The sequence below is a fragment of the Oncorhynchus mykiss genome, chromosome 12, assembly GCF_057628025.1.
Source record: "Oncorhynchus mykiss isolate SJ-2025 chromosome 12, ASM5762802v1, whole genome shotgun sequence".
In the NCBI taxonomy this organism is placed as follows: Eukaryota; Metazoa; Chordata; class Actinopteri; order Salmoniformes; family Salmonidae; genus Oncorhynchus; species Oncorhynchus mykiss.
Genome location: NC_143033.1, coordinates 20,611,292 through 20,636,606, shown reverse-complemented (window position 1 = coordinate 20,636,606; position 25,315 = coordinate 20,611,292). Strand labels below are relative to the sequence as shown.

Below are 25,315 nucleotides of genomic sequence, written 5' to 3'. Positions count from 1 at the left end.
GTTCTCAATCAGAGGCAGGTGTCATTAGTTGTCTCTGATTGAGAATCATACTTAGGTAGCCTGGGTTTCACTGTTTGTTTGTGGGTGATTGTTCCTGTCTTTGTGTTTACACCAGATTGGGCTGTTTTGAGTTCTCACGTTTCTTGTTTTCGTTAGTTTGTTCATGTATAGTGTCTTCATTAAACTACAATGAACAACCACCACGCTGCGTTTTGGTCCGCCTCTACTCCACAACAAGAGAACCGTTACAGAATCACCCACCACAACAGGACCAAGCGGTGTGGTAATGGGCAAAGGAGAAAGCAGCAGCAGGAGCAGCGCGAGGAGGATTGGACATGGGAGGACGAACTAGACGGTAAAGGACCTTGGGCTCAGCCAGGAGAGTATCGCCGCCCCAAGGAAGAACGGGAGGCGGCGAAAGCGGAGAGGCGCTGGTATGAGGAGGCAGCGCGGCGTCGTGGATGGAAGCCCGGGAGTCAGCCCCAAAAATTTCTTGGGGGGGGGCTAACAGGGAGTATGGCTACGCCAGGTAGGAGACCTGAGCCAACTTCCTGTGGTTACCGGGGGGCTAGAGAGACCGGGCAGGCACCGTGTTATGCTGTGGAGCGCACGGTGTCCCCAGTGCGGGTGCACAGCCCGGTGCGGTACATTCCAGCTCCGCGTATCGGCCGGGCTAGAGTGGGCATCGAGCCAAGTGCCATGAAGCCGGCTCTACGCATCTGGTCTCCAGTGCGTCTCCTTGGGCCGGCTTACATGGCACCAGCCTTGCGCACGGTGTCCCCGGTTCGCCTGCATAGCCCAGTGCGGGCTATTCCACCTCGCCGCACTGGCAGGGCGACCGGGACCATTCAACCGGGTAAGGTTGGGCAGGCTCGGTGCTCAAGAGCTCCAGTGCGCCTGCACGGCCCGGTCTATCCGTCACCACCTCCACACCCCAGCCCTCCGGTGGCAGCTCCCCGTACCAGGCTGTCTCTCCGGCCCATCCGTCCAGAGCCTTCCTCCTCTCCAGCGCTGCCGGAGTCTCCCGCCTCTCCGGCGCTACCAGAGCCTTCCTCCTCTCCAGCGCTGCCGGAGTCTCCCGTCTGTCCGGCGCCTCTGCCGGAGCCTCCCGCCTGTCCGGCGCCTCTGCCGGAGCCTCCCGCCTGTCCGGCGCCGCTGCCGGAGCCTCCCGCCTGTCCGGCGCCTCTGCCGGAGCCTCCCGCCTGTCCGGCGCCTCGGCCGGAGCCTCCCGCCTGTCCGGCGCCTCTGCCGGAGCCTCCCGCCTGTCCGGCGCCTCTGCCGGAGCCTCCCGCCTGTCCGGCGCCTCTGCCGGAGCCTCCCGCCTGTCCGGCGCCTCTGCCGGAGCCTCCCGCCTGTCCGGCGCCTCTGCCGGAGCCTCCCGTCTGCCCGGCGCCGCCCGTCTGCCCAGCGCCGCCCGTCTGCCCAGCGCCGCCAGCGCCGCCCGTCTGCCCAACGCCACCAGCGCCGCCCGTCTGCCCAGCGCCGCCAGCGCCGCCCGTCTGCCCAGCGCCGCCAGTGCCGCCCGTCTGCCCAGCGCCGCCAGTGCCGCCCGTCTGCCCAGCGCCGCCAGTGCCGCCCGTCTGCCCAGCGCCGCCAGTGCCGCCCGTCTGCCAGGAGCCGCCAATGCCGCCCGTCAGCCAGGGGCCGCCAGTGCCGCCCGTCAGCCAGGGGCCGCCAGTGCCGCCCGTCAGCCAGGGGCCGCCAGTGCCGCCAGTCAACCAGGGGCCGCCAGTGCCGCCCGTCAGCCAGGGGCCGCCAGTGCCGCCAGTCAACCAGGGGCCGCCAGTGCCGCCAGTCAGCCAGGGGCCGCCAGTGCCGCCAGTCAGCCAGGGGCCGCTAGAGCCCCTCCGCCCGGAGCAGCTGCCCCTCTGTCCCGAGCAGCTGTCCCTCTGTCCCGAGCAGCTGTCCCTCTGTCCCGAGCAGCTGTCCCTCTGTCCCGAGCAGCTGCCCCTCTGTCCCGAGCAGCTGCCCCTCTGTCCCGAGCAGCTGCCCCTCTGTCCCGAGCAGCTGCCCCTCTGTCCCGAGCTGCTGCTTCACCTCTGTCCCGAGCTGCCCCTCTGTCCCAAGCAGCCCCTCTGTCCAGTGGGGTCATTGAGAGGGGTGGGCATGGGGAGTAAGCCACGGAGGCGGACAATACGGCGGACTAAGACAATGGCGAAGTGGGGTCCGCGTCCCGCGCCAGAGCCGCCACCGCGGACAGACGCCCACCCAGACCCTCCCCTATAGGTCAAGGTTTTGCGGCCGGAGTCCGCACCTTTGGGGGGGGGTACTGTCACGTTCTGACCTCTATTTCCTTTGTTTTTTGTATTTATTTAGTATGGTCAGGGCGTGAGTTGGGTGGGCAGTCTATGTTCGTTTTTCTATGTTTTGGGTCAGTTCTATGTTTTCGGCCTAGTATGGTTCTCAATCAGAGGCAGGTGTCATTAGTTGTCTCTGATTGAGAATCATACTTAGGTAGCCTGGGTTTCACTGTTTGTTTGTGGGTGATTGTTCCTGTCTTTGTGTTTACACCAGATTGGGCTGTTTTGAGTTCTCACGTTTCTTGTTTTCGTTAGTTTGTTCATGTATAGTGTCTTCATTAAACTACAATGAACAACCACCACGCTGCGTTTTGGTCCGCCTCTACTCCACAACAAGAGAACCGTTACAATTTGTCCCAATACTTTTGGTCCAATAAAAGGGGGGGACCATGTACCAAAAGTGCTTTAATTTCTTAACGGTTCTCCCAATATGGATGAAAATACCTTCAAATTAAAGCTGGCAGTATGCACTTTAACCTCATAGTCATTGTATCGTTTCCAATCCAAAGTGCTGGAGTACAGAGCCAAAACAACAACAAATGTGTGACTGTCCCAATACTTTTGTAGCTGACTGTATGTCTCATTTTAACAGCCTGATATTCACTATATTTGAAACATTTCAGGTTTGTTGATAGGTCCACCCACCAACTCAACCCTGGGTCCCACCAACACCAACTGCCTGGCCCCTCCAGTCCTCACACTCACCATCCTACTGTCTTATCCCTAAAGACCAGCACACCCCTGAATCATCCCAGTCACACTCCTGTAGTAAACACAGACCAACACCCAGGTAAATGACACCTACTAACTACAGGCACCTCATATGTTCGCTGCATCTATTATGTGTAAATGTGCTGAGTTGGTGATATCCTTCATTGGAATGTCAAAAGTGACATTCGATAATGCATCACAGAGATCTTCATAGAATTACACCTGCACCTACAAAGGGGCTTCGCTTATTGACTGTGGAAATGTGCCTGGGGAAAGAAAACAATGGTACAATTCCTCTGGGAAATGTATACTCCGCAATGAGAGTTATTGTTTGTTTTATTATGAAAAAGTCTATTAAAGAATTGTGTGGGTGGTTTGACATTCTGTAGGTTGATCTTGGCTTATTTCTATCAGTTGTGCAGCTGGTGGCTGATGTTATTCTATGTAGGAAAGAAGAAGCAGCTTCACTCTCAATCATAGCTTAAAATGGATATCACTTTTTCCCTACTGGACAGCAGTACTTAATGTTGACAAGGTGTTCACACAAGCACGCTGTGCACCATTTCTGTTGTTTTTATATATCAGATGAATAATAGTTCTTCAATAAGATGCCATGGTGATTGTAATGGTTCATAGAACTTCAACTAACTATTATTACTTTTATCTATACCGTATTTAGAGAAAGATATGAACTCTGGGTTTAATATGTCTATGTATGTATGTTCCCACTGGGCACACACTTGTTGAATCAGCATTGTTTCCACATAATTTAAATAAAGTGTTGTTGAACCAACATGGAAAAGACATTGAATTGACATCTGTGCCCAGTGGGTTGCCTGTTTGTATATAATGTTTTCATGTTTATTGTTCACCTGCCCGGGGACGTAGATTATGTAAATGAGCTGTTAGCTCTGGTGCAACACATCACCTCCCACTTCTGAGACTTTTATGTTTTGTTGTAAATTGTCCCTGTTCAAATCAAATGTATAAATTAAATTAAAATAAAGCCAAGTTGCTTCTGAAGAAATAAAAATTAATGAAGATGAAAATAGGGAAACATCAGAGAATGAAAACAGATACTACAGTCTCCCCCTTCATCTATTCAGAAATTAAAATAACAAGAAGTACCTGTTCTTTTCCTCCTCAGGTTTTAGTGGTCAGATCCAGATGGTGTACTCTCCATTATACAATAATGGTACACATAAATACACCAAGCAGACAAACTCCTGTCACCTGATGGAGATCCCAGAGTTTGATGATAGCCTTTCTCAAACATTCCCAACTCAGAACAGACTAGACATCTCCCAAAGAGCTCTGTCTGGGCTCACAGGTAATAAAGAGACACAAAGGACAATACAGTACATTACGGATCAACATGCATTCATTTGCATCTATCTTATAATAATGACTCTGTGTGTTATTGTTGCATCCACAGTATATGACCTGCAGGGTGCATCACAGGATCTGCTTGTTAACCCAGTGCCAGTGATGTCAGAGGATGCTTATTTACATGTCAGTGCAGTGGACCGTTGCCCTAGCCAGCTCTCCTGTATCTACACTGAGGAGTGACGTCAGCAAATCTACCTCTTTTCTAAAACAGATACTCTGTAATACAACTCGTGCAACAACTATATTGTTCTTCAGCAACATGTTCCTTGACATTGACCTGAGTGTGATGCCCATCTTGGGTGAGAACTGTAGACAAAAGGGGACATTTAGTAGCTTTAATTAAATTGGCAAAATGAACATGTCCACATCACTTATTAACTGATATTAGTCAATGAACATTGTTTTCATCATGGCAAGTCATGATAATTCTGACATCTTAGATGCTGTCTTCCTTCAAGTCAGTATCATCAGATCTCAGAGTCTAAGCCCACAATGAAAGTGCCTCCTAAAGATTGTATATTGAGATTTAGAGGATGTTTTTATGTTTATGTTCTGAAAGAGCTGCAAAACCTGGACCCGTACAAATCAGCTGGGCTTGACAATCTGGACCCTCTATTCCTGAAACTATCCGCCGCCATTGTCGCAACCCCTATTACCAGCCTGTTCAACCTCTCTTTCATATCGTCTGAGATCCCCAAGGATTGGAAAGCTGCCGCAGTCATCCCCCTCTTCAAAGGGGGCGACACCCTGGACCCAAACTGTTACAGACCAATATCCATCCTGCCCTGCCTATCTAAGGTCTTCGAAAGCCAAGTCAACAAACAGATCACTGACCATCTTGAATCCCGCCGTACCTTCTCCGCTGTGCAATCTGGTTTCCGAGCCCGTTTACGGGTGTACCTCAGCCACGCTCAAGGTACTAAACGATATCATAACCGCCATCGATAAAAGACAGTACTGTGCAGCCGTCTTCATAGACCTTGCCAAGGCTTTCGACTCTGTCAATCACCGTATTATTATCGGCAGACTCAGTAGCCTCGGTTTTTTGGATGACTGCCTTGCCTGGTTCACCAATTACTTTGCAGACAGAGTTCAGTGTGTCAAATCGGAGGGCATGCTGTCCGGTCCTCTGGCAGTCTCTATGGGGGTGCCACAGGGTTCAATTCTCGGGCCGACTCTTTTCTCTGTATATATCAATGATGTTTCTCATGCTGCGGGCGATTCCCTGATCCACCTCTACGCAGACGACACCATTCTATATACTTCCGGCCCGTCCTTGGACACTGTGCTATCTAACCTCCAAACGAGCTTCAATGCCATACAGCACTCCTTCCGTGGCCTCCAACTGCTCTTAAACGCTAGTAAAACCAAATGCATGCTTTTCAACCGTTCGCTGCCTGCACCCGCACGCCTGACCAGCATCACCACCCTGGATGGTTCCGACCTTGAATATGTGGACATCTATAAGTACCTAGGTGTCTGGCTAGACTCTAAACTCTCCTTCCAGACCCATATCAAACATCTCCAATCGAAAATCAAATCAAGAGTCGGCTTTCTATTCCGCAACAAAGCCTCCTTCACTCACGCCGCCAAACTTACCCTAGTAAAACTGACTATCCTACCGATCCTCGACTTCGGCGATGTCATCTACAAAATTGCTTCCAACACTCTACTCAGCAAACTGGATGCAGTTTATCACAGTGCCATCCGTTTTGTCACTAAAGCACCTTATACCACCCACCACTGCGACTTGTATGCTCTAGTCGGCTGGCCCTCGCTACATATTCGTCGCCAGACCCACTGGCTCCAGGTCATCTACAAGTCCATGCTAGGTAAAGCTCCGCCTTATCTCAGTTCACTGGTTACGATGGCAACACCCATCCGTAGCACGCGCTCCAGCAGGTGTATCTCACTGATCATCCCTAAAGCCAACACCTCATTTGGCCGCCTTTCGTTCCAGTTCTCTGCTGCCTGTGATTGGAACGAATTGCAAAAATCGCTGAAGTTGGAGACTTTTATCTCCCTCACCAACTTCAAACATCTGCTATCTGAGCAGCTAACCGATCGCTGCAGCTGTACATAGTCTATTGGTAAATAGCCCACCCATTTTCACCTACCTCATCCCCATACTGTTTTTATTTATTTATTTTTCTGCTCTTTTGCACACCAATATCTATCTCTACCTTTACATAACCATCTGATCATTTATCACTCCAGTGTTAATCTGCATAATTGTAATTATTTGCCTACCTTCTCATGCCTTTTGCACACAATGTATATATAGACTCCCCTTTTTTCTACTGTGTTATTGACTTGTTAATTGTTTACTCCATGTGTAACTCTGTGTTGTCTGTTCACACTGCTATGCCTTATCTTGGCCAGGTCGCAGTTGCAAATGAGAACTTGTTCTCAACTAGCCTACCTGGTTAAATAAAGGTGAAATAAAAATAAAAAAATAAAAATAAAATGTTTACATTAATTGAATGCATTTGTACAGTTATATCAAAATATTGTCCCTCCTTTTATGGAATTACACAATGTAAATACCATAAGAAGCACATTGAAGGCATATGTGTGTTGTTCTTTTTCAAATGGGTGTTGTTCTTCGTAGCATATGCATTCATTTCATGAAACAGAATGTCCTTCGATAAATCAAATATATTTTTGTGCGAATATGTTGAGGAATCTGACTTGAATTGGTTGTTTTTTTAATAAAAAATGTATGATTAAGCCTAGAGAATATTTTAGTTTTTTGTAAGAAGGTAAAAATAAACCTTGTCATTTATTACATTTAGTTGCATTGGTAGATGATGAAACCCTGACATATTTAATTTGGTCCTAAACAATAGAAATTGTTAATTAATGACAAAGTAATTTATATTACAGAAGTAACCCCAGTAAAAAAAATCAAAAAAAGGCCCTTTATTGGTTGGATGGAATAAAGCAATTATGTATTGAAAGGCATTGAGGGACCATTATTTAGACAGAAACGATCAAATGTCCCTTAATGACATAGACATTTGTCTAATAGTCTAATCATTTAATGAGATGATGTATATCACTAAAACACAATCTTTTTTATACATGATCTGTCTGTATCTTTCAAGCTTAGATTGTCTTAAAAATCACAGATGTGTGTGTGCGCGACAATGAGAGTGGGAGCGGGTTGCCTCCTTTCTTTGTTATCTCAACCACTCTTTACCACCCAGTGGTGCACGGTAGTCCCGCTTTGGGAAAACAACTTGATTCAATGAACTTATGCGATTATTAATACTGTTTTCCATGTTGTAATGTGCACATAATGAACTATTCTATGACAATACTTTTATCCGCAACTTTCATACATTAGATTAAATTACACATGAACAGTACACCCCTATCCACCTCAATGTTTCCAGACGTCCCACGCTCTACAGCAGAGCTGATGAGTAAATTGATGATTCCATATATTTATGATAACATCCTCCTTAATTAATTGCAATACCGCTTGTAATACTAAAGCTGGTTTTCTTGTATCTTATTTTTATTTTCTCAGCAGCACACCCATCCAACACGCCATCATTGTAGCTCCTCCTACAGAATACTCAGGGTAGGTTGCGCCCGGTGAGTTTTATAGCAACTGTTGCCCTGTGAGGCAGCGCCATAGTCACCGTAGTCCTGGCGACTGTAACCCACCAACAACAACAACCTCTCGTTCCATCATTACCACCACACCATCCTCATCCTCATCAACCAGTCCTCAGCCCAGGTTTGAATATACTTACTATTTATACCAGCATGTGTTTTCTCTAATTCACGCCAAATGATTATACTTTATAAAATGTCTACCGTGCTATTTTTGTCATAAGCAAATTCATATCTGCTCTCCTTTATTATGGTTAGCTAGCTGAGATAACGTTAATGTTATTTCCTTCCAGGTAACGCTAGAAAGCAATGTGCTTATTTGCGAAAGTAGCTAAACTTGCAAGCTAATAAACAACGTTTATACGCAAAATAAGTGTTTTATGTTGCTAGCTTGCTAACGTTAGATATTCTATCCGAGTTTGCTGTGGCTCATCGGCCGTGCAATGACAGCTAACGCTAGCTAGCTTGTTTTGGCTAACACTAGTTAGCAACTAGCTAGATACAGTCAGAGCAGGTGTCTGATTTGTGTGTTTCAATGACCATCGCCAACTTCCTGGTATGATGGCTGTCAAGATACTGCACATTTTCAGTAATATTATACGAAATATGGGTAGTTACTTGCTTTGGCATTTTAAATCAATTCGAGCTACCATGTTCATTCAGTAATTATTGCTAATTGAGGTTAGCAGTAGCTTTTCCCTTTTGTCTTTGCTTGCTAGCATACACTTGGTTAACCAGCTAGCTTCCTTTGTAGCTAGCGTTGCGGAGCAGGTGCCACAAAGGCTTCGGTAGCTAACCCTGTGTTAAGCGAGAGCGGCTAGCCAAGTTAGCTAGCTAACTACTTTAGCTAAACCTTTCAATGGTTATTGATTTCAGATGTTTTTAGATGAATGTGTCGTCACAATCCATTACCCGTTAACCAGCTAGCTAGTTTCATAAGTCATAACCTATCTAGCTATGGCTAGCTAGCCAGTTTGAAATGCCTATGCTATGGCACAGAGCACTATCTAGCTAACGTTAGAATTGTTTAAAAAGTAAAATAAACGATAGCTATCACATTGACATTTAGCTACAGTTGTAGTGTGTGTGTCAGAGAGAGATGGAATTGTGCTGTGAGCGGGTAGAAGAGTGAAGTTGATACTGTCTTTAAGACAAAGCACAAATAATAAATGCAGTCATCTATAAAAAAAAAATGTATTGATAAGTAACTTAGGCTAATAACTGCTGTTTGGCAGATCAAAAACAAACTGAACCTGATGATGACAGGTGTTGTTTTTTTTAAGTTATTTTTTTTTAGTTACTTGTGGGGTTGGGTAGGTAGCTAACTGATGGGTTAATAGCAGTGTAACCACCCTGTTTCAGCTGCGTTCTGGACTCACTGGCTGTGTTCCCCTGCTCAGATGTTGCATGCATCAGCCAATGGTTGAATGTTATGTCATCGACTGTGTCATTGACTGACAGATTGCTATAACATATGATATGGTTGGCTGATAGGTAAAATACCTATCCAGGCGTTGTAAGATCTGGCAGATGTCAGCAACAGTTGGACAGAGGAACACACCCACGGATTCCACCAAGCAGGGGAAATGTGGCCTAAAACTTATTGCAAATGACAGTCATGTCTCTTTTTCTCACAGACATTCATGGCACGGAATACGAGGTTCATAACTTTTGAATATTCAATTCTAACTGGGATTGTACCTGGGGTTTTCAGATGTCATTTCGTTAGGCCTACATTCTCAGACCCTCCTTGAAAACGGAGAGCGGTATAGAGTAGAGGTCGACCGATTATGATTTTTCAACACCGATACCGATTATTGGAGGACCAAAAAAGTCGATACTGATTAATCGGCCAATTTTTTTAATTTGTAATAATGACAATTACAACAATACTGAATTAACACTTATTTTAACTTAATATAAAACATCAATAAAATCTATTTAGCCTCAAATAAATAATGAAACATGTTCAATTTGGTTTAAATAATGCAAAAACAAAGTGTTGGAGAAGAAAGTAATATGTGCCATATAAAAATATGTGCCATGTAAAAAAGCTAATGTTTAAGTTCCTTGCTTAGAACATGAGAACACATGAAAGTTGGTTCCTTTTAACATGAGACTTCAATATTCCAAGGTAAGAGGTTTTAGGTTGTAGTTAATATAGTATTTATTTATATTTAGTATTTATTTGTATTTCATATACCTTTGACTATTGGATGTTCTTATAGGCACTTTAGTATTGCCAGTATAGCTTCCGTCCCCCTCCTCGCCCCTACCTGGGCTCGAACCAGCCACACTCGAAGCATCGTTACCCATCGCTCCACTAAAGCCGCGGCCCTTGCAGCGCAAGGGGAATAACTACTCCAAATCTAAAAGCGAGTAAAGTTTGAAACAGTATTAGCGCACACCCAGCTAACTAGCTAGCCATTTCACATTGGTTACACCAGCCATTAGGCTGATAGGCTTGAAGTCATAAACAGTGATGTGCTTGCGAAGAGCTGCTGGCAAAACGCACGAAAGTGCTGTTTGAATGATTGATTACGGGCCTGCTGCTGCTCAGTCAGACTGCTCTATCAAATCAGACTTAATTATAACATAATAACACACAGAAATACGAGCCTTTGGTCATTAATATGATCGAATCCGGAAACTATCATTTCGAAAACAAATCGTTTATTATCTCAGTGAAATACGGAACCGTTCGGTATTTTATCGAACGGGTGGCATCCCTAAGTCTAAATATTATTGTTACATTGCACAACCTTCAATGTATGTCATAATTACGTAAAATTCTGGCAAATTAGTTCGCAATGAGCCAGGCAGCCCAAACTGTTGCATATACCCTGACTCTGTGTGCAATGAACTCAAGAGAAATGACACAATTTCACCTGGTTAATATTGCCTGCTAAACTGGATTAGTAGTTATAACTAGTGATTATGATTGATTGTTTTTTATAAGATAAGTTTAATGCTAGCTAGAAATTTACCTTGGCTTATACTGCATTCGCGTAACAGGCAGGCTACTTGTGGAGTGCAATGGTTAGAGCGTTGGACTAGTTAACTGTGCGGTTGCAAGATTGGAACCCTGAGCTGACAAGGTGAAAATCTGTCGTTCTGCCCCTGAACAAGGCAGTTAACCCACAGTTCCTAGGCAGTCATTGAAAAGAAGAATGTGTTCTTAACTGACTTGCCTAGCTAAATATAAGGTATAAAAATTCAAATAAAAAAATGGAATAATCGGAAATCGGCGCGGATTGTTATGAAAACTTGAATTGGCCATTCCGATTAATCTGTTGACTTCTAGTATAGAGTCGCCGGGACAATGAAAGGGGCAGCAGACAGTCAGGTTCTTAAAGTGGAATTATTATTGTATCTGGAATAGACTGGGTGGCGTTGTAGTAATTATCAGGGCTATATCCCAGTTCTCTCCACCAACGCATCATTAAAAAAGGTTTGAACACCATTTTTACTCTCTCAAACCTCTGCAATTTGCATTAAGGTGCACCACACTTTTTATTAATCTGCAACATGGAAATATCCTAGCCATCTTTGCACTGAATGCTAGTTTGGTGTTTGCTCAGTCAAGAGCGGTGTATAGGCCTGCTGCCCAGATAAAAAAATAATTTATATCCACTCATGCTACTCCTTACCGATAGACCATTTTTTACTTGATCAATTATAGGCTACATTATTGTATAATTGTTCACAGCAAATTGACAATGAAAGTGTAGAGACACATGGATCTATATAGATTATCAGTTCCTCCTAGTGATTTTGAGGCTCTTATGTCCTCTTGGATGATCATTATAGATGGATTTGGACCCCTCTGCGAGGAAGGGAAAGCACCAGGTTTCTTTACGTTGCATTATCCTTCTTTACAGTCAGGTCCACTGGGAGTTCGCTGCAGCCAGCCGCAGCCCTCTGGCCCTGCTAGGGGAGAGGAACAGGTGTGTGTGGAGATGTGGGTCTCCTGACCCTAATTGTTTGAGAGCTCCCTCACATTACCTTCCCCAGACAAACAAGCCAAGAAATGACTGTTATAGTGCCTTCAGAGAGTATTCACAGCCCTTGACTTTTTCCACATTTTGTTATTACAAAATGAGATTAAAATGTAGTTGATTGTCTTTTTTGTGTGTCAGCAATCGACACAAAATGCTCTAATGTGAAAGTAGAAGAAAAATTCTAAAATTTGTAAAACAGAATAATAATATGTGTGTGTGTGTGTGATATATACAGTGGGGAGAACAAGTATTTGATACACTGCCGATTTTGCAGGTTTTCCTACTTACAAAGCATGTAGAGGTCTGTAATTTTTATCATAGGTACACTTCAACTGTGAGAGACGGAATCTAAAACAAAAATCCAGAAAATCACATTGTATGATTTTTAAGTAATTAATTTGCATTTTATTGCATGACATAAGTATTTGATCACCTACCAACCAGTAAGAATTCCGGCTCTCACAGACCTGTTAGTTTTTCTTTAAGAAGCCCTCCTGTTCTCCACTCATTACCTGTATTAACTGCACCTGTTTGAAAATTATGTCATGGCTTTAGAAGCTTCTGATAGGCTAATTGACTTAATTTGAGTCAATTGGAGGTGTACCTGTGGATGTATTTCAAGGCCTACCTTCAAACTCAGCGCCTCTTTGCTTGACATCATGGGAAACTCAAAAGAAATCAGCCAAGACCTCAGAAAAAATATTGTAGACCTCCACAGGTCTGGTTCATCCTTGAGAGCAATTTCCAAATGCCTGAAGGTACCACGTTCATCTGTACAAACATTAGTACGCACGTATAAACACCATGGGACCACACAGCCGTCATACCGCTTAGGAAGGAGATGCGTTCTGTCTCCTAGAGATGAACGTACATTGGTGCCAAAAGTGAAAATCAATCCCAGAACAACAGCAAAGGACCTTGTGAAGATGCTGGAGGAAACAGGTACAAAAGTATCTATATCCACAGTAAAACAAGTCCTATATCGACATAACCTAAAAGGCTGCCAAGCAAGGAAGAAGCCACTGCTCCAAAACTGCCATAAAAAAGCCAAATGTTCTCTGGTCTGATGAAACATAAATATAATTGTTTGCTCATAATGACCATCGTTTGGAGGAAAAAGGGTGAGGCATCCCAACCATGAAGCACGGGGGTGGTGGCATCATGTTGTGGGGGTGCTTTGCTGCAGGAGGGGCTGGTGCACTGCACAAAATAGATGGCATCATGAGGAGGGACAATTATGTGGATATATTGAAGCAACATATCAAGACATCAGTTAAAGCTTGGTCGCAAATGGGTCTTCCAAATGGACAATGACCCCAAGCATACTTCCAGAGTTTTAGAAAAATGGCTTAAGGACAACAAAGTCAAGGTATTGGAGTGGCCATCACAAAGGGTGGGCCAAAAATCACCCAATTTATTGTGGAAGCTTGTGGAAGGCTACTGAAACGTTTGACACAAGTTAAACAATTTAAAGGAAATGCTCCCAAATACTAATTGAGTGTATGTAAACTTCTGACCCACTGGGAATGTGATCAAAGAAATAAAAGCTGAAATAAATCATTCTCTCTACTATTATTCTGACATTTCACATTCTTAAAATAAAGTGGTGATCCTAACTGACCCAAGACAGGGATTTTTTTACCTAGGATTAAATGTCAGGAATTGTGAAAAACTGAGTATAAATGTATTTGGCTATGGTGTATGTAAACTTCCGACTTCAACTGTGTGTATATGTATGTGTGTATATGTATGTGTGTACAGTGACTGACTTGCGAATGCATTCCTGTTTTGTTGCCTTACAACCTGGAATTAAAATGGAATTAGGGGGGATTGTATCATTTGATGTACACAACTTGCCTACCACTTTGAAGAAGCAAAATATTTTTTTGTGTGAAACAAACAAGAAATAAGACAAAGAAATAGAACTTGAGCATGTTTAACTATTCACCCCCCCCAAAGTCAATACTTTGTAGAGCCACCTTTCGCAGCAATTACACCTGCAAGTCTCTTGGGGTATGTCTCAAAAGCTTGGCACATCTAGCCATGGGGATTTTTGTCCATTCTTCAAGGAAAAACTGCTCCAGCTCCTTCAAGTTGGATGGATTCCACTGGTGTACAGCACTCTTTAAGTCATACCACAGATTCTCAATTGGATTGAGGTCTGGGCTTTGACTAGGCCATCCAAAGACATTTAAATGTTTCCCCTTCAACCAGTCGAGTGTTTCTTTAGCAGTATGCTTAGGGTCATTGTCATGCTGGAAGGTGAACCTCAGTCCCAGTCTCAAATCTCTGGAAGACTGAAACAGGTTTCCCTCAAGAATTTCCCTGTATTTAGCGCCATCCATCATTCCTTCAATTCTGACCTGTTTCCCAGTCCCTGCAGAGGAAAAACATCCCCACAGCATGATGCTGCCACCACCATGTTCTCGGGGTGATGAGAGGTGTTGGGTTTGCGCCAGACATAGCGTTTTCCTTGATGGCCAAAAAGCTCAATTTTAGTCTCATCTGACCAGAGTACCTTCTTCCCTATGTTTTGGGGAGTCTCCCACATGCATTTTGGCGAACACCAAACGTGTTTGCTTATTTTCATTCTGTAAGCAATGGCTTTTTTCTGGCCACTCTTATGTAAAGCCCAGCTCTGTGGAGTGTATGGTTTATAGTGGTCCTATGGACAGATACTCCCATCGCCGCTGTGGCGTTTTTCAGCTCCTTCAGGGTTATTTTTGGTCTCTTTGTTGGCTCTCTGATTAATATTCCACCCACCACTGCGACCTGTATGTTCTTATCGGCTGGCCCTCGCTACGTATTCGTACACAAACAGTGTAGCTATTCCCTCCGCAAGGCAATCAAACAAGCTAAGCGTCAGTATAGAGACAAAGTAGAATCGCAATTCAACGGCTCAGACACAAGAGGTATGTGGTAGGGTCTACAGTCAATCACAGATTACAAAAAGAAAACCAGCCCAGTCACGGACCAGGATGTCTTGCTCCCAGGCAGACTAAATAACTTTTTTGCCCGCTTTGAGGACAATACAGTGCCACTGACACGGCCCGCAACCAAAACATGCGGACTCTCCTTCACTGCAGCCGAGGTGAGTAAAACATTTAAACATGTTAACCCTCGCAAGGCTGCAGGCCCAGACGGCATCCCCAGCCGCGCCCTCAGAGCATGCGCAGACCAGCTGGCTGGTGTGTTTACGGACATATTCAATCAATCCTTATCCCAGTCTGCTGTTCCCACATGCTTCAAGAGGGCCACCATTGTTCCTGTTCCGAAGGAAGCTAAGGTAACTGAGTTAAACGACTACCGCCCTGTCATCATGAAGTGCTTTGAAGGACTAGTCAAGGACCATATCACCTCCACCCTACCTGACACCCTAGACCCACTCCAATTTGCTTACCGCCCAAATAGGTCCACAGACGATGCAATCTCAACCACACTGCACACTGCCCTAACCCATCTGGACAAGAGGAATACCTATGTGAGAATGCTGTTCATCGACTACAGCTCAGCATTTAACACCATAGTACCCTCCAAACTCGTCATCAAGCTCGAGACCCTGGGTCTCGACCCCGCCCTGTGCAACTGGGTACTGGACTTCCTGACGGGCCGCCCCCAGGTGGTGAGGGTAGGTAACAACATCTCCACCTCGCTGATCCTCAACACTGGGGCCCCACAAGGGTGCGTTCTGAGCCCTCTCCTGTACTCCCTGTTCACCCACGACTGCGTGGCCACCCACGCCTCCAACTCAATTATCAAGTTTGCGGACGACACAACAGTGGTAGGCTTGATTACCAACAACGACGAGACGGCCTACAGGGAAGAGGTGAGGGCCCTCGGAGTGTGGTGTCATGAAAATAACCTCACACTCAACGTCAACAAAACTAAGGAGATGATTGTGGACTTCAGGAAACAGCAGAGGGAACACCCCCCTATCCACATCGATGGGACAGTAGTGGAGAGGGTAGTAAGTTTTAAGTTCCTCGGCGTACACATCACGGACAAACTGAATTGGTCCACCCACACAGACAGCATCGTGAAGAAGGTGCAGCAGCGCTTCTTCAACCTCAGGAGGCTGAAGAAATTCGGCTTGTCACCAAAAGCACTCACAGACTTCTACAGATGCACAATCGAGAGCATCCTGTCGGGCTGTATCACTGCCTGGTACGGCAACTGCTCCGCCCATAACCGTAAAACTCTCCAGAGGGTAGTGAGGTCTGCACAACGCATCACCGGGGGCAAACTACCTGCCCTCCAGGACACCTACACCACCCGATGTCACAGGAAGGCCATAAAGATCATCAAGGACAACAACCACCCGAGCCACTGCCTGTTCACCCCGCTATCATCCAGAAGGCGAGGTCAGTACAGGTGCATCAAAGCTGGGACCGAGAGACTGAAAAACAGCTTCTATCTCAAGGCCATCAGACTGTTAAACAGCCACCACTAACATTGAGTGGCTGCTGCCAACACACTGACTCAACTCCAGCCACTTTAATAATGGGAATTGATGTAAAATATATCACTAGCCACTTTAAACAATGCTACTTAATATAATGTTTACATACCCTACATTATTCATCTCATATGTATACGTATATACTGTACTCGATACCATCTACTGCATCTTGCCTATGCCGCTCTGTACCATCACTCATTCATATATCTTTATGTACATATTCTTTATCCCTTTACACTTGTGTGTATAAGGTAGTAGTTTGGGAATTGTTAGTTAGATTACTTGTTGGTTATTACTGCCTTGTCGGAACTAGAAGCATTTCGCCACACTCGCATTAACATCTGCTAACCATGTGTATGTGACATAAATTTGATTTGATTTGACGTATTCGTCGCCAGACCTACTGGCTCCAGGTCATCTATAAGTCTTTGCTAGGTAAAGCTCCGCCTTAGCTCACTGGTCACTATAACAACACCCACCTGTAGCACGCGCTCCAGCATTTATATCTCACTGGTCATCCCCAAAGCCAACACCTCCTTTGGCCACCTTTCCTTCCAGTTCTCTGCTGCCAGTGACTGGCACGAATTGCAAAAATCGCTAAAGCTGGAGACTTATATTTCCCTCAATAACTTTAAACATCAGCTATCCGAGCAGCTTAATGATCGCTGCAGCTGTACATAGCCCATCTGTAAAATAGCCCATCCAACCTACCTACCCCCCAAATTGTTTTTATTTACTTTTCTTTGTTGTGGTGCCATATTCTTTCCATTTTTTAATAATGGGTTTAATGGTGCTCCGTTGGATGTTCAAAGTTTCCGAGTTTCTTTTAGAACCCAACCCTGATCTGTTCTTCTCCACAACTTTGGCCCTGACCTGTTTGGAGAGCTCCTTGGTCTTCATGGTGCCGCTTGCTTGGTGGTGCCCTTTTGCTTAGTGGTGTTGCAGACACTGGGGCCTTTCAGAACAGGTGTGTGTGTGTGTGTGTGTGTGTGTGTGTGTGTGTGTGTGTGTGTGTGTAAAATAAATATACTGAGATCATGTGACAGATCATATGACACTTAGATTGCACATAGGTGAACTTAATTAATTAAATAATGTGACTTCTGGGTAATTGGTTGGACCAGATCTTATTTAAGGGCTTCATAGCTTCATGCTTTTTTTATTTTTTTATTTTTTTTTGAAACAAGTAATTCTTTTCAATTTTCAATTTGGACTATTTTGTGCATGTCCATTACATGAAATCCAAATAAAAATCCATTAAATAACAGGTTGTAATGCAACTAAATAGGAAAAACACCCCTGGGGATGAATACTTTTGCAAGGCTGTGCGTGTGCGTGTTTTGAGCATTGCTTGACAACCATTTTCAGGTCAGATTTAAGTCCAAGCTGTAACTCTGCCATTCAGGAACATTCAATCTTGGTACGTACAGGGCATTTGGTAAGTAATTCAGACCCCTTCCCCTTTTCTACATTACAGCCTTATTCTAAAATTTTTTTTTTTTTTTTATGTTCCCTCTTCTACACACAATACCCCATTTTGACAAAGCTAAAACAGGTTTTTATTACAAATAAAAAACATAAATACCTTATTTACAAGTATTCAGACCCTTTGCTATGAGACTCGAAATTGAGCTCTGGTGATCAATAAAAACAGGATGCATTCTTGATATGTTTCTACAACTTGATTGGAGTCCACTTGTGGTAAATTCAATTGATTGGACATGATTTGGAAAGGCGCACACCTGTCTACAAAAGGACCCACAGTTGACGGTGCATGTCAGAGCAAAAACCAAGCCATAAGGTTGAAAGAATTGTCTGTAGAGCTCCAAGACAGGATTGTGTCGAGGCACAGATCTGGGGAAGGGTACCAAAACATTTCTACAGCATTGAAGGTCCCCATGAACACAGTGGCCTCCATCATTCTTAAATGGAAGAAGTTTGGAACCACCAAGACTCTTCCTAGAGTTGGCTGCCAAGCCAAACGGAGCAGTTGGTGGAGGAGGGCCTTGGTCATGGAGGTGACCAAGAACCCAATGGTCACTCTGACAGAGCTCCAGAATTCCTTTGTGGAGATGGGAGAACCTTCCAGAAGGACAACCATCTCTGCAGCACTCCACCAATCAGGCCATTATGGTAGAGTGGCCAGATGGAAGCCACTACTCAGTAAAAGGCACATGACAGCCTGTTTGGAGTATGCCAAAAGGCACCTAAAGGACTCAGATCATGAGAAACAAGATTCTCTGGTCTGATGAAACCCAAGATTGAACTCTTTGGCTGGAATGCCAAGCGTCACGTCTGGAGGAAACCTGGCACCATCCCTAGGGATATTCCCTGTGAATAGTGAAGCATGGTGGTGAAGCAACATGCTGTGGGGATGTTTTTCAGCTGCAGGAGCTGGGAGACTAGTCAGGATCGAGGGAATGATTAACGGCGCAAAGTACAGAGAGATCCTTGATGAAAACCTGCCTCAACGCGCTCAGGACTTCAGACTAGGGTGAAGGTTCACCTTCCAACATGACAATGACCCTAAGCACACAGCCAAGACAACACAGGAGTGGCTTCGGGATAAGTCTCTGAATGTCCTTGAGTGGTCCAGCCAGAGCCGGGACTTGAACCTGATCGAACATCTCTGGAGAGACCTGAAATTAGCTGTCCAGCGATGCTCCCCATCCAACCTGACAGAGCTTGAGAGGATCTGCAGAGAAGAGTACGAGAAACTTCCCAAATACAGTTGTGCCAAGCGTGTAGCATCATACCCAAGAAGACTCGATGCTGTAATCGCTGCCAAAGGTGCTTCAACAAAGTATTGAGTAAAGGGTCTGAATACTTATGTAAATGTGATATTTCAGTTTTTTTATTTGCAAACATTTTCTTTTTCATTATGGGGTATTGTGTGTAGATGAATTAGGGGAAATATCTACATACAATACCCCATAATGACAAAGCAAAAACACGTTTTTAATATAAAACACAATTTGCTAAATTATTGAACTCCTGAAAGGTGACTTCATCTCTCGCTGTCTGGTGGAAGCAGACTAAACCAGGTTTTCCACTAGGATTTTGCCTAGCTCCATTCCGTTTCTTTGTTATCCGGAAAAACTCCCCCAGTCCTTAACGACGACAAGCATACCCATAACATGACTCAGGCATCACAATGAAAATATGGAGAGTGGTACTCAGTAGTGTGTATTGGATTTGCCCTAAACATAACACTTTGTATTCAGGACATTAATTTATTTGCTACATGTTTTGCAGTATTACTTTTGTGCTGCCTTGTTGAAAACAGGATGCATGTTTTGGAATATTTTAATTCTGAACAGGCTTCCTTCTTCTTTTCACTCTGTCAATTAGGTTAGTATTGTGGAGTAACTACAATGTTGTTGAGCCATCCTCAGTTATCTCCTATCACAGCCATTAAACTAACTGTTTTAAAGTCACCATTGGCCTCATGGTGAAATCCCTGAGTGGTTTTCTTCCTCTCCAGCAACTGAGTTAGGAAGGATGCCTATATCTTTGTAGTGACTGGGTGTATTGATAATAACTTGTGTAATTAATAACTTCACCATGCTCAAAGAAGTATTCAATGTCTGCTTTTTTATTTGTTACCCATCTACCAATAGATGCCTTTGTGAGGCATTGGAAAACTTCCCTGGTCTTTGTGTTTTGAAATGCACTGCTCAATACATAATTGTATGTGTGCGGTACAGAGATGAGGTAGTCATTCATAAATCTTGTTAAACGTTGTTATTATTGCACACAGTGTGTCTATGCAAGTTATGTGACTTGTTTACTCCTGAACGTATTTAGGCTTGCCACAACAAAGGGGTTGAATACGAATTACTCAAGACATTTCAGATTTTCATTTTTGATTAATTTGTAAACATTTCAAAAACATAATTCCACTTTGACATAATGGGTTATTGTGTGTAGGCCAGTGACACAAAACCTATATATTAATTTGTCCATCATTACTGCAGTGCAAGCCTATTTGGGTAGCTTCTCAAAATAAAATAATTTAAATCTTACCTTTTATAGCATTGCAAGCTACATCAAGAAATCTGTTATGTCATATTCCACTGAATGTGTTGTGTGGGCCCTGATGCATTAGAAGAAACCTCTGCAGGCATCAATTCCAAATGAATGGAACAGACTGGCAAAAGCAACATCGGGAAAACAATTCATTTAAATGAATAAATTACAATGAATTAGCTTAATGATTATTTGCACAGTTATTGCTGTGATCTGAGGACTCTAGTTCTAAATCACGAGCATCTGAAAGTCTAAATCACGAGCATCTGAAAGTCTAAATCACGAGCATCTGAAAGTCTAAATCATGAGCATCTGAAAGTCTAAATCATGAGCATCTGAAAGTCTGTCTTTTGACACTATTGTTGTTCTACATTGTTAAAATAGGACCCATTAGTTATAGGCTAGGCTTTTTTCGTAAGAACATGCAACCACTGTCGTGTGTGTGTGACTACCTCTCTTGATTTATATTCAGCCAATTCCTCCCCTCTCCATAGATGTTTAAGGCAACACACACACGCACCTCTGTGGACAGAGGACAGGATGTCAGAAACGGCTAGTTATCAGATCACATTACCACTTTACCTGAAGTCAGGTGTAGGGCAAAAATAGGACCATGCCACCTGTTCCCTGGATCCTGTTCCATTTCCAATCACTTAAAGAGCAGCTGATTCATTCAATTATTCATCCATCCATTTTCATAGCTTAGCAGCATAAACTGTGTGTTTTGTTCTCTTATCTACATGCACAGCAGCCTGTGTACACTACATGTGGATCAGACATTGTTGACCGAACAGGAGACCTTCCCATGTTTAAATAAGCCCACCTCTGTCTGTCATCTCATTGTGTTTTTACATGACAAGGTGTACTGTATCACTGTTCCATAATTGTAAGGGAAAGAGGGAGGCTCGCTCGGGTGGTGCTAGCACATGAGCATATATAATACATTGACGTAACTCCGATTTTAAGGTGTTTACGTGTCCCACTAATTTGAAAAATTGCTCAGAAAACCAGGTGTTTTAATCGGCGCATGCCGATCGTACGCCGATTTAAGATAGTTATGTTAACCACCTTTTATTATGCTTAATGCCATACTCTGTCTACTACCATAATCATTTTAAAACCAGATTATTGGTGTGCATGGAAACTTACTCATTACCACATAGGTCTAACATGATGCATGCCTCTTTATTTGGGGTTGCCTTTCTTCCACAGTGTTACAACCCCTTTCCCCAAAACATGTTGTTTCAGGACATTCATCAATACATTTTTAGGTTTTGGACAATCCACTTGCTATCAGTCTCAAATGGATATAGGAGGCATCAGTATTTTAGACTTTCAACATAATGTATTCATTTTGGTTACGTCATTCAAGTTGCTCCTTTATTGGCTCTGATAATGTGATGACATCTTGCTCTGATGTAATAGCCCTCCCCATTTCCTCAGCTGTCAGTCAAATTGGGGGGAAGGAGCCGGGAAGGGTGAAGGAGAGGCTACGCAAGTCTTGCCCTCCTCAGTGGCCTTTGTTTCTACTTGGCTTTGTAGAACATGCAGTTGCTCAGTGGAGCACAGCGCTTAAGTGGGCCACAGGGGAGTGAGAGCAGGCTGAACAAAGTGCCTAGGGATGGGGGGGGTGTAAGGGGCGGCAGGTGCCCTGTTTACATCCAGAAAGTCATTCCTCTCCTTGTCTCCTAATCATCAGGGGTCTCATCAGGGGCAGGCTGCAGGGAGCAGGTGGGCTTTGTGTAGTATAGTCAGACAGGGCCCTGCACTTTAGCTCTCCTTTGGCAGAGTGCATGGAGCAGAAGAAAAATGGAACCTGTAGAGACTAGAGGAGAGAGCGTGACCTGCAGGTAACCTCTGGATCCATCACTTAGCCATGTCAGCATCATCTCCCTGGCACTGACTGTCACTGTCAAGTTAGTTTCTGTTGTCTGCTTTATTCCTAGCACCGCCCTGTGGTCAGTTACCTGGGCTTTTGGAGCTTTTTACACCATGTTGTCAGGCTATCAGCAGAACATATGGAAAGTTAACTGAGAGACATCAACGAATCATCAACGAATCAGAGATGGAACAATAAGTTAATTAAGTCATATAGGATTTTCATCTTCACCGGATTCTGAGAGCTCTTCAACATGTTGAACGTCTTTCTGCCTTGGATTGTATCAACTGGCTAATACATTACAGAAACAAGGGGAATACTTCAACCCCTGCCGCACCATAAAAGTATAGGCTATGTTCCTTCCACTGAGAGGTTTCATTTTAAAAGTTGTGACTGACGGCAGAACAACAGCAGCAGAATGTTCTGCCAGGTCTCTGGTTCTTTCTGTGAACAGCATGGAACCACCTGTCTGAATCAGTGCTCAACTGTTTCAGTTTTTTAGCAATAAAGGATGGGGGGAAAATCCTATTCAATCCAGCCTCTTGAGTTGAATGGGAATGATGTCGATCTCTGTGCATTCAGACCACAACACCTGTTAACCTCCGGTATATCACTAAAGATGAACAGAGAGAGAGAGCAAGATGGTGCAGGCAAGGCAGACCCTTGAGAGATGCAGAGCTATTAGGAGACAGTTTAATTAACCAGGAGAGGCTTGGTCATGGAAACTAAGTTGAGCAGAAGAGGGGGGAGAAGGAGGGAGAAGGGGGGGAGGCACCACGGAGGAGGGGGAGAGGTGGCTGTTCTATGATTAGCCTACATGTAGCGTTACTGTGAATGTCTCCCTCTGCCCAAGTCCTCATCTCACTATAGCTCTGTGTGTTCAAGGTTTGGTCGTTAGCCAATAAAGGTGGATTCTAAATCACTGACACCCTGCATTTTGGGACATCTATGTATGTGTTCTAATGCAGAGGTGAGAGAACGAAGTAAAAAAACGTGGTTTGGCAGTGGACATGACCAGATTTTCACAAAATTAACCTAAATGTGTTTGGCAATAAATAAATTAAAAGATATCTGAATGATACAAAACAGTTGGAAGTTGTAAAGAAATCCAGATTTGTGAGAGCAGAGAATGAAAGTGCAGCTCATTAGGGCTGTTAATATTTAACTTGATTTTATTGCTATGAACACAGAGACAGGAACTCGCTGCTTGGACCACTGACTCTTACACTACCTTAGTGACCTGAGTACATTCTGTACTGCTGGCCACAGTTGCCTGTTGCATGAGTACAGCAGCTATAATATCACAGGTACAGTCAGTGTGATGGGTTCCTAGTACCGTGTGACTTACTGGAGCAATTAGGGTTAAGTGCCTTACTCAAGAGTACATTGGCAGATTGTTCATCTAGTCGGTTCCGGGACTCGAACCAGCGACCTTATTGGTTACTGGCCCAACACTTTTAACCGCTAAGTTACCTGCCATTTCTATGGTACTGTGAATGTAAAAGTGAATGTTGTGCATAGACGATTGGCACAGAAGCTTACTTCCTGTCTTGCCAGGATCTGAATGATCACTGTTCATTAGTCAACCTGTATATTATAATAATCATATTATAGTTATTGTCAAAGCATCTAGGATTTTTGTCTCTGTGAGTGATATTGATTTTCAAATCCCAGACGCATGAAAACGAAAAGGAGAGCCGCACATTCTAGGAGCTCAGATGTAATAATCTAATATCCAACGTTTCGACAGACAAGCTGTCTTCATCAGGGTATAATCACAAACACTGCGGGTCACTAGTTTATATAGTTTCAAAGGACTCACGGGTGTCTGTGATCATGGCCGGGTGTGGCTTGATGTCATTGGTTGATTTACAGATATAAATAGAACATATAAAAAACATAAATGGACAGCATATAGTCATAGATACAATTTGGCTACATAAGCCTACAAATATTTACAATGAATATCAAAATCACAATAATCACAAGAATGGCTTCAGATCGAAGGGTCTTTAAATGAATGATCCAGGCAGCCTCTTGTTTTAACAATAAATTGTCGAGGTCACCCTCTCTCCTAGGGAGGGTGATATGTTCGATGCCGATATAACGTAGGGACAATATAGTGGTTTGCTTTCAAAAAGTGGACTGTCACTGGGTATGTCAAGTTTTTGCACGTGATGGTGCTACGATGACCCGAGATTTTTACTTTTAATTCGCGCTTCGTTTTACCAACCTCATTTTTACCACAATAACAAGTTATAAGATAAATAACTACCTGAGCATGTGAGCATGTGATAACACCTTTTGATTGGGATCTCCTCCCCTGTTTTGGGGTGTTTTTGAAGGATCTACAATGGCTATGCATTGAGCACAGCCATTACATCTGTAGTTTCCATCCAGTAGGGGTGCAAATAGATGTTCGGGGATATTCTGGGGTGGTAAATCAGTTTACCACCTGATCTCTGAGATTTCTGGAGAATTTCTTGCCGTCTTTCGGATGGGACGTTAAACAGACTCTGGTCACTAAAAGTTCCAATGGCACTTATCGTTAGAGTAGGTGTGTTAACCCCGGTGTCCTGGCTAAATTCCCAATCTGTCCCTCATACCATCATGGTCACCTAATCATCCCCAGCTTACAATTGGCTCATTCATCCCCGCCCTCTCCCCTATAACTATTCCCCAGGTCGTTTTTTACAGATTTACCTGGTAAAATAAGGGTTAAATAAATTAATAAAAGTGCCTTACTCAAGGGCACATCAGCAGATTTTTCACCTAGTCGGCTCAGGGACTTAAACCAGAAACCTTCTGGTTACTGGCCCAACACTTTTTTAACCTCTAGGCTACCTGCCATTTCTATGGCACTGTGACTGAATCTGTGCATAGATGATTGGTACAGAAGCTTACTTCCTGTCTTTCCAGAATC

General features: G+C 44.1%; 2 protein-coding genes across 15 annotated transcripts in view; both read left to right on the top strand.

The window, feature by feature from the left end:
- The window catches only part of LOC110537153 (zinc finger protein GLIS3), a 118,987-nt gene extending 111,857 nt beyond the window's left edge, over positions 1-7,130 (top strand). For 8 of the 10 annotated variants that reach the window (XR_016484927.1, XR_016484928.1, XR_016484931.1 and 5 more), the window contains 3 exons: positions 2,924-3,090; positions 4,159-4,341; positions 4,447-7,130. Coding sequence is in view for 5 of the 10 variants with exons in the window: in XM_090191970.1 (XP_090048096.1) it covers positions 2,924-3,090; positions 4,159-4,341; positions 4,447-4,580 (484 nt within the window). In the remaining 5 variants the exon portion in view is untranslated. Of the gene's footprint in view, positions 1-2,923; positions 3,091-4,158; positions 4,342-4,446 lie in introns of those variants that run through there. The other 2 variants (XR_016484926.1, XM_090191971.1) reach the window with 2 other exon arrangements.
- Positions 7,131-7,985: 855 nt separating this feature from the next.
- The window catches only part of LOC110536814 (transcription factor RFX3-like), a 44,044-nt gene continuing 26,714 nt past the window's right edge, over positions 7,986-25,315 (top strand). For 3 of the 5 annotated variants that reach the window (XM_036937157.2, XM_036937154.2, XM_090191963.1), the window contains exon 1: positions 8,006-8,148. The gene's annotated coding sequence lies outside the window, so the exon portion shown is untranslated. Of the gene's footprint in view, positions 8,149-25,315 lie in introns of all 5 variants that reach the window. The other 2 variants (XM_036937156.2, XM_036937155.2) reach the window with 2 other exon arrangements.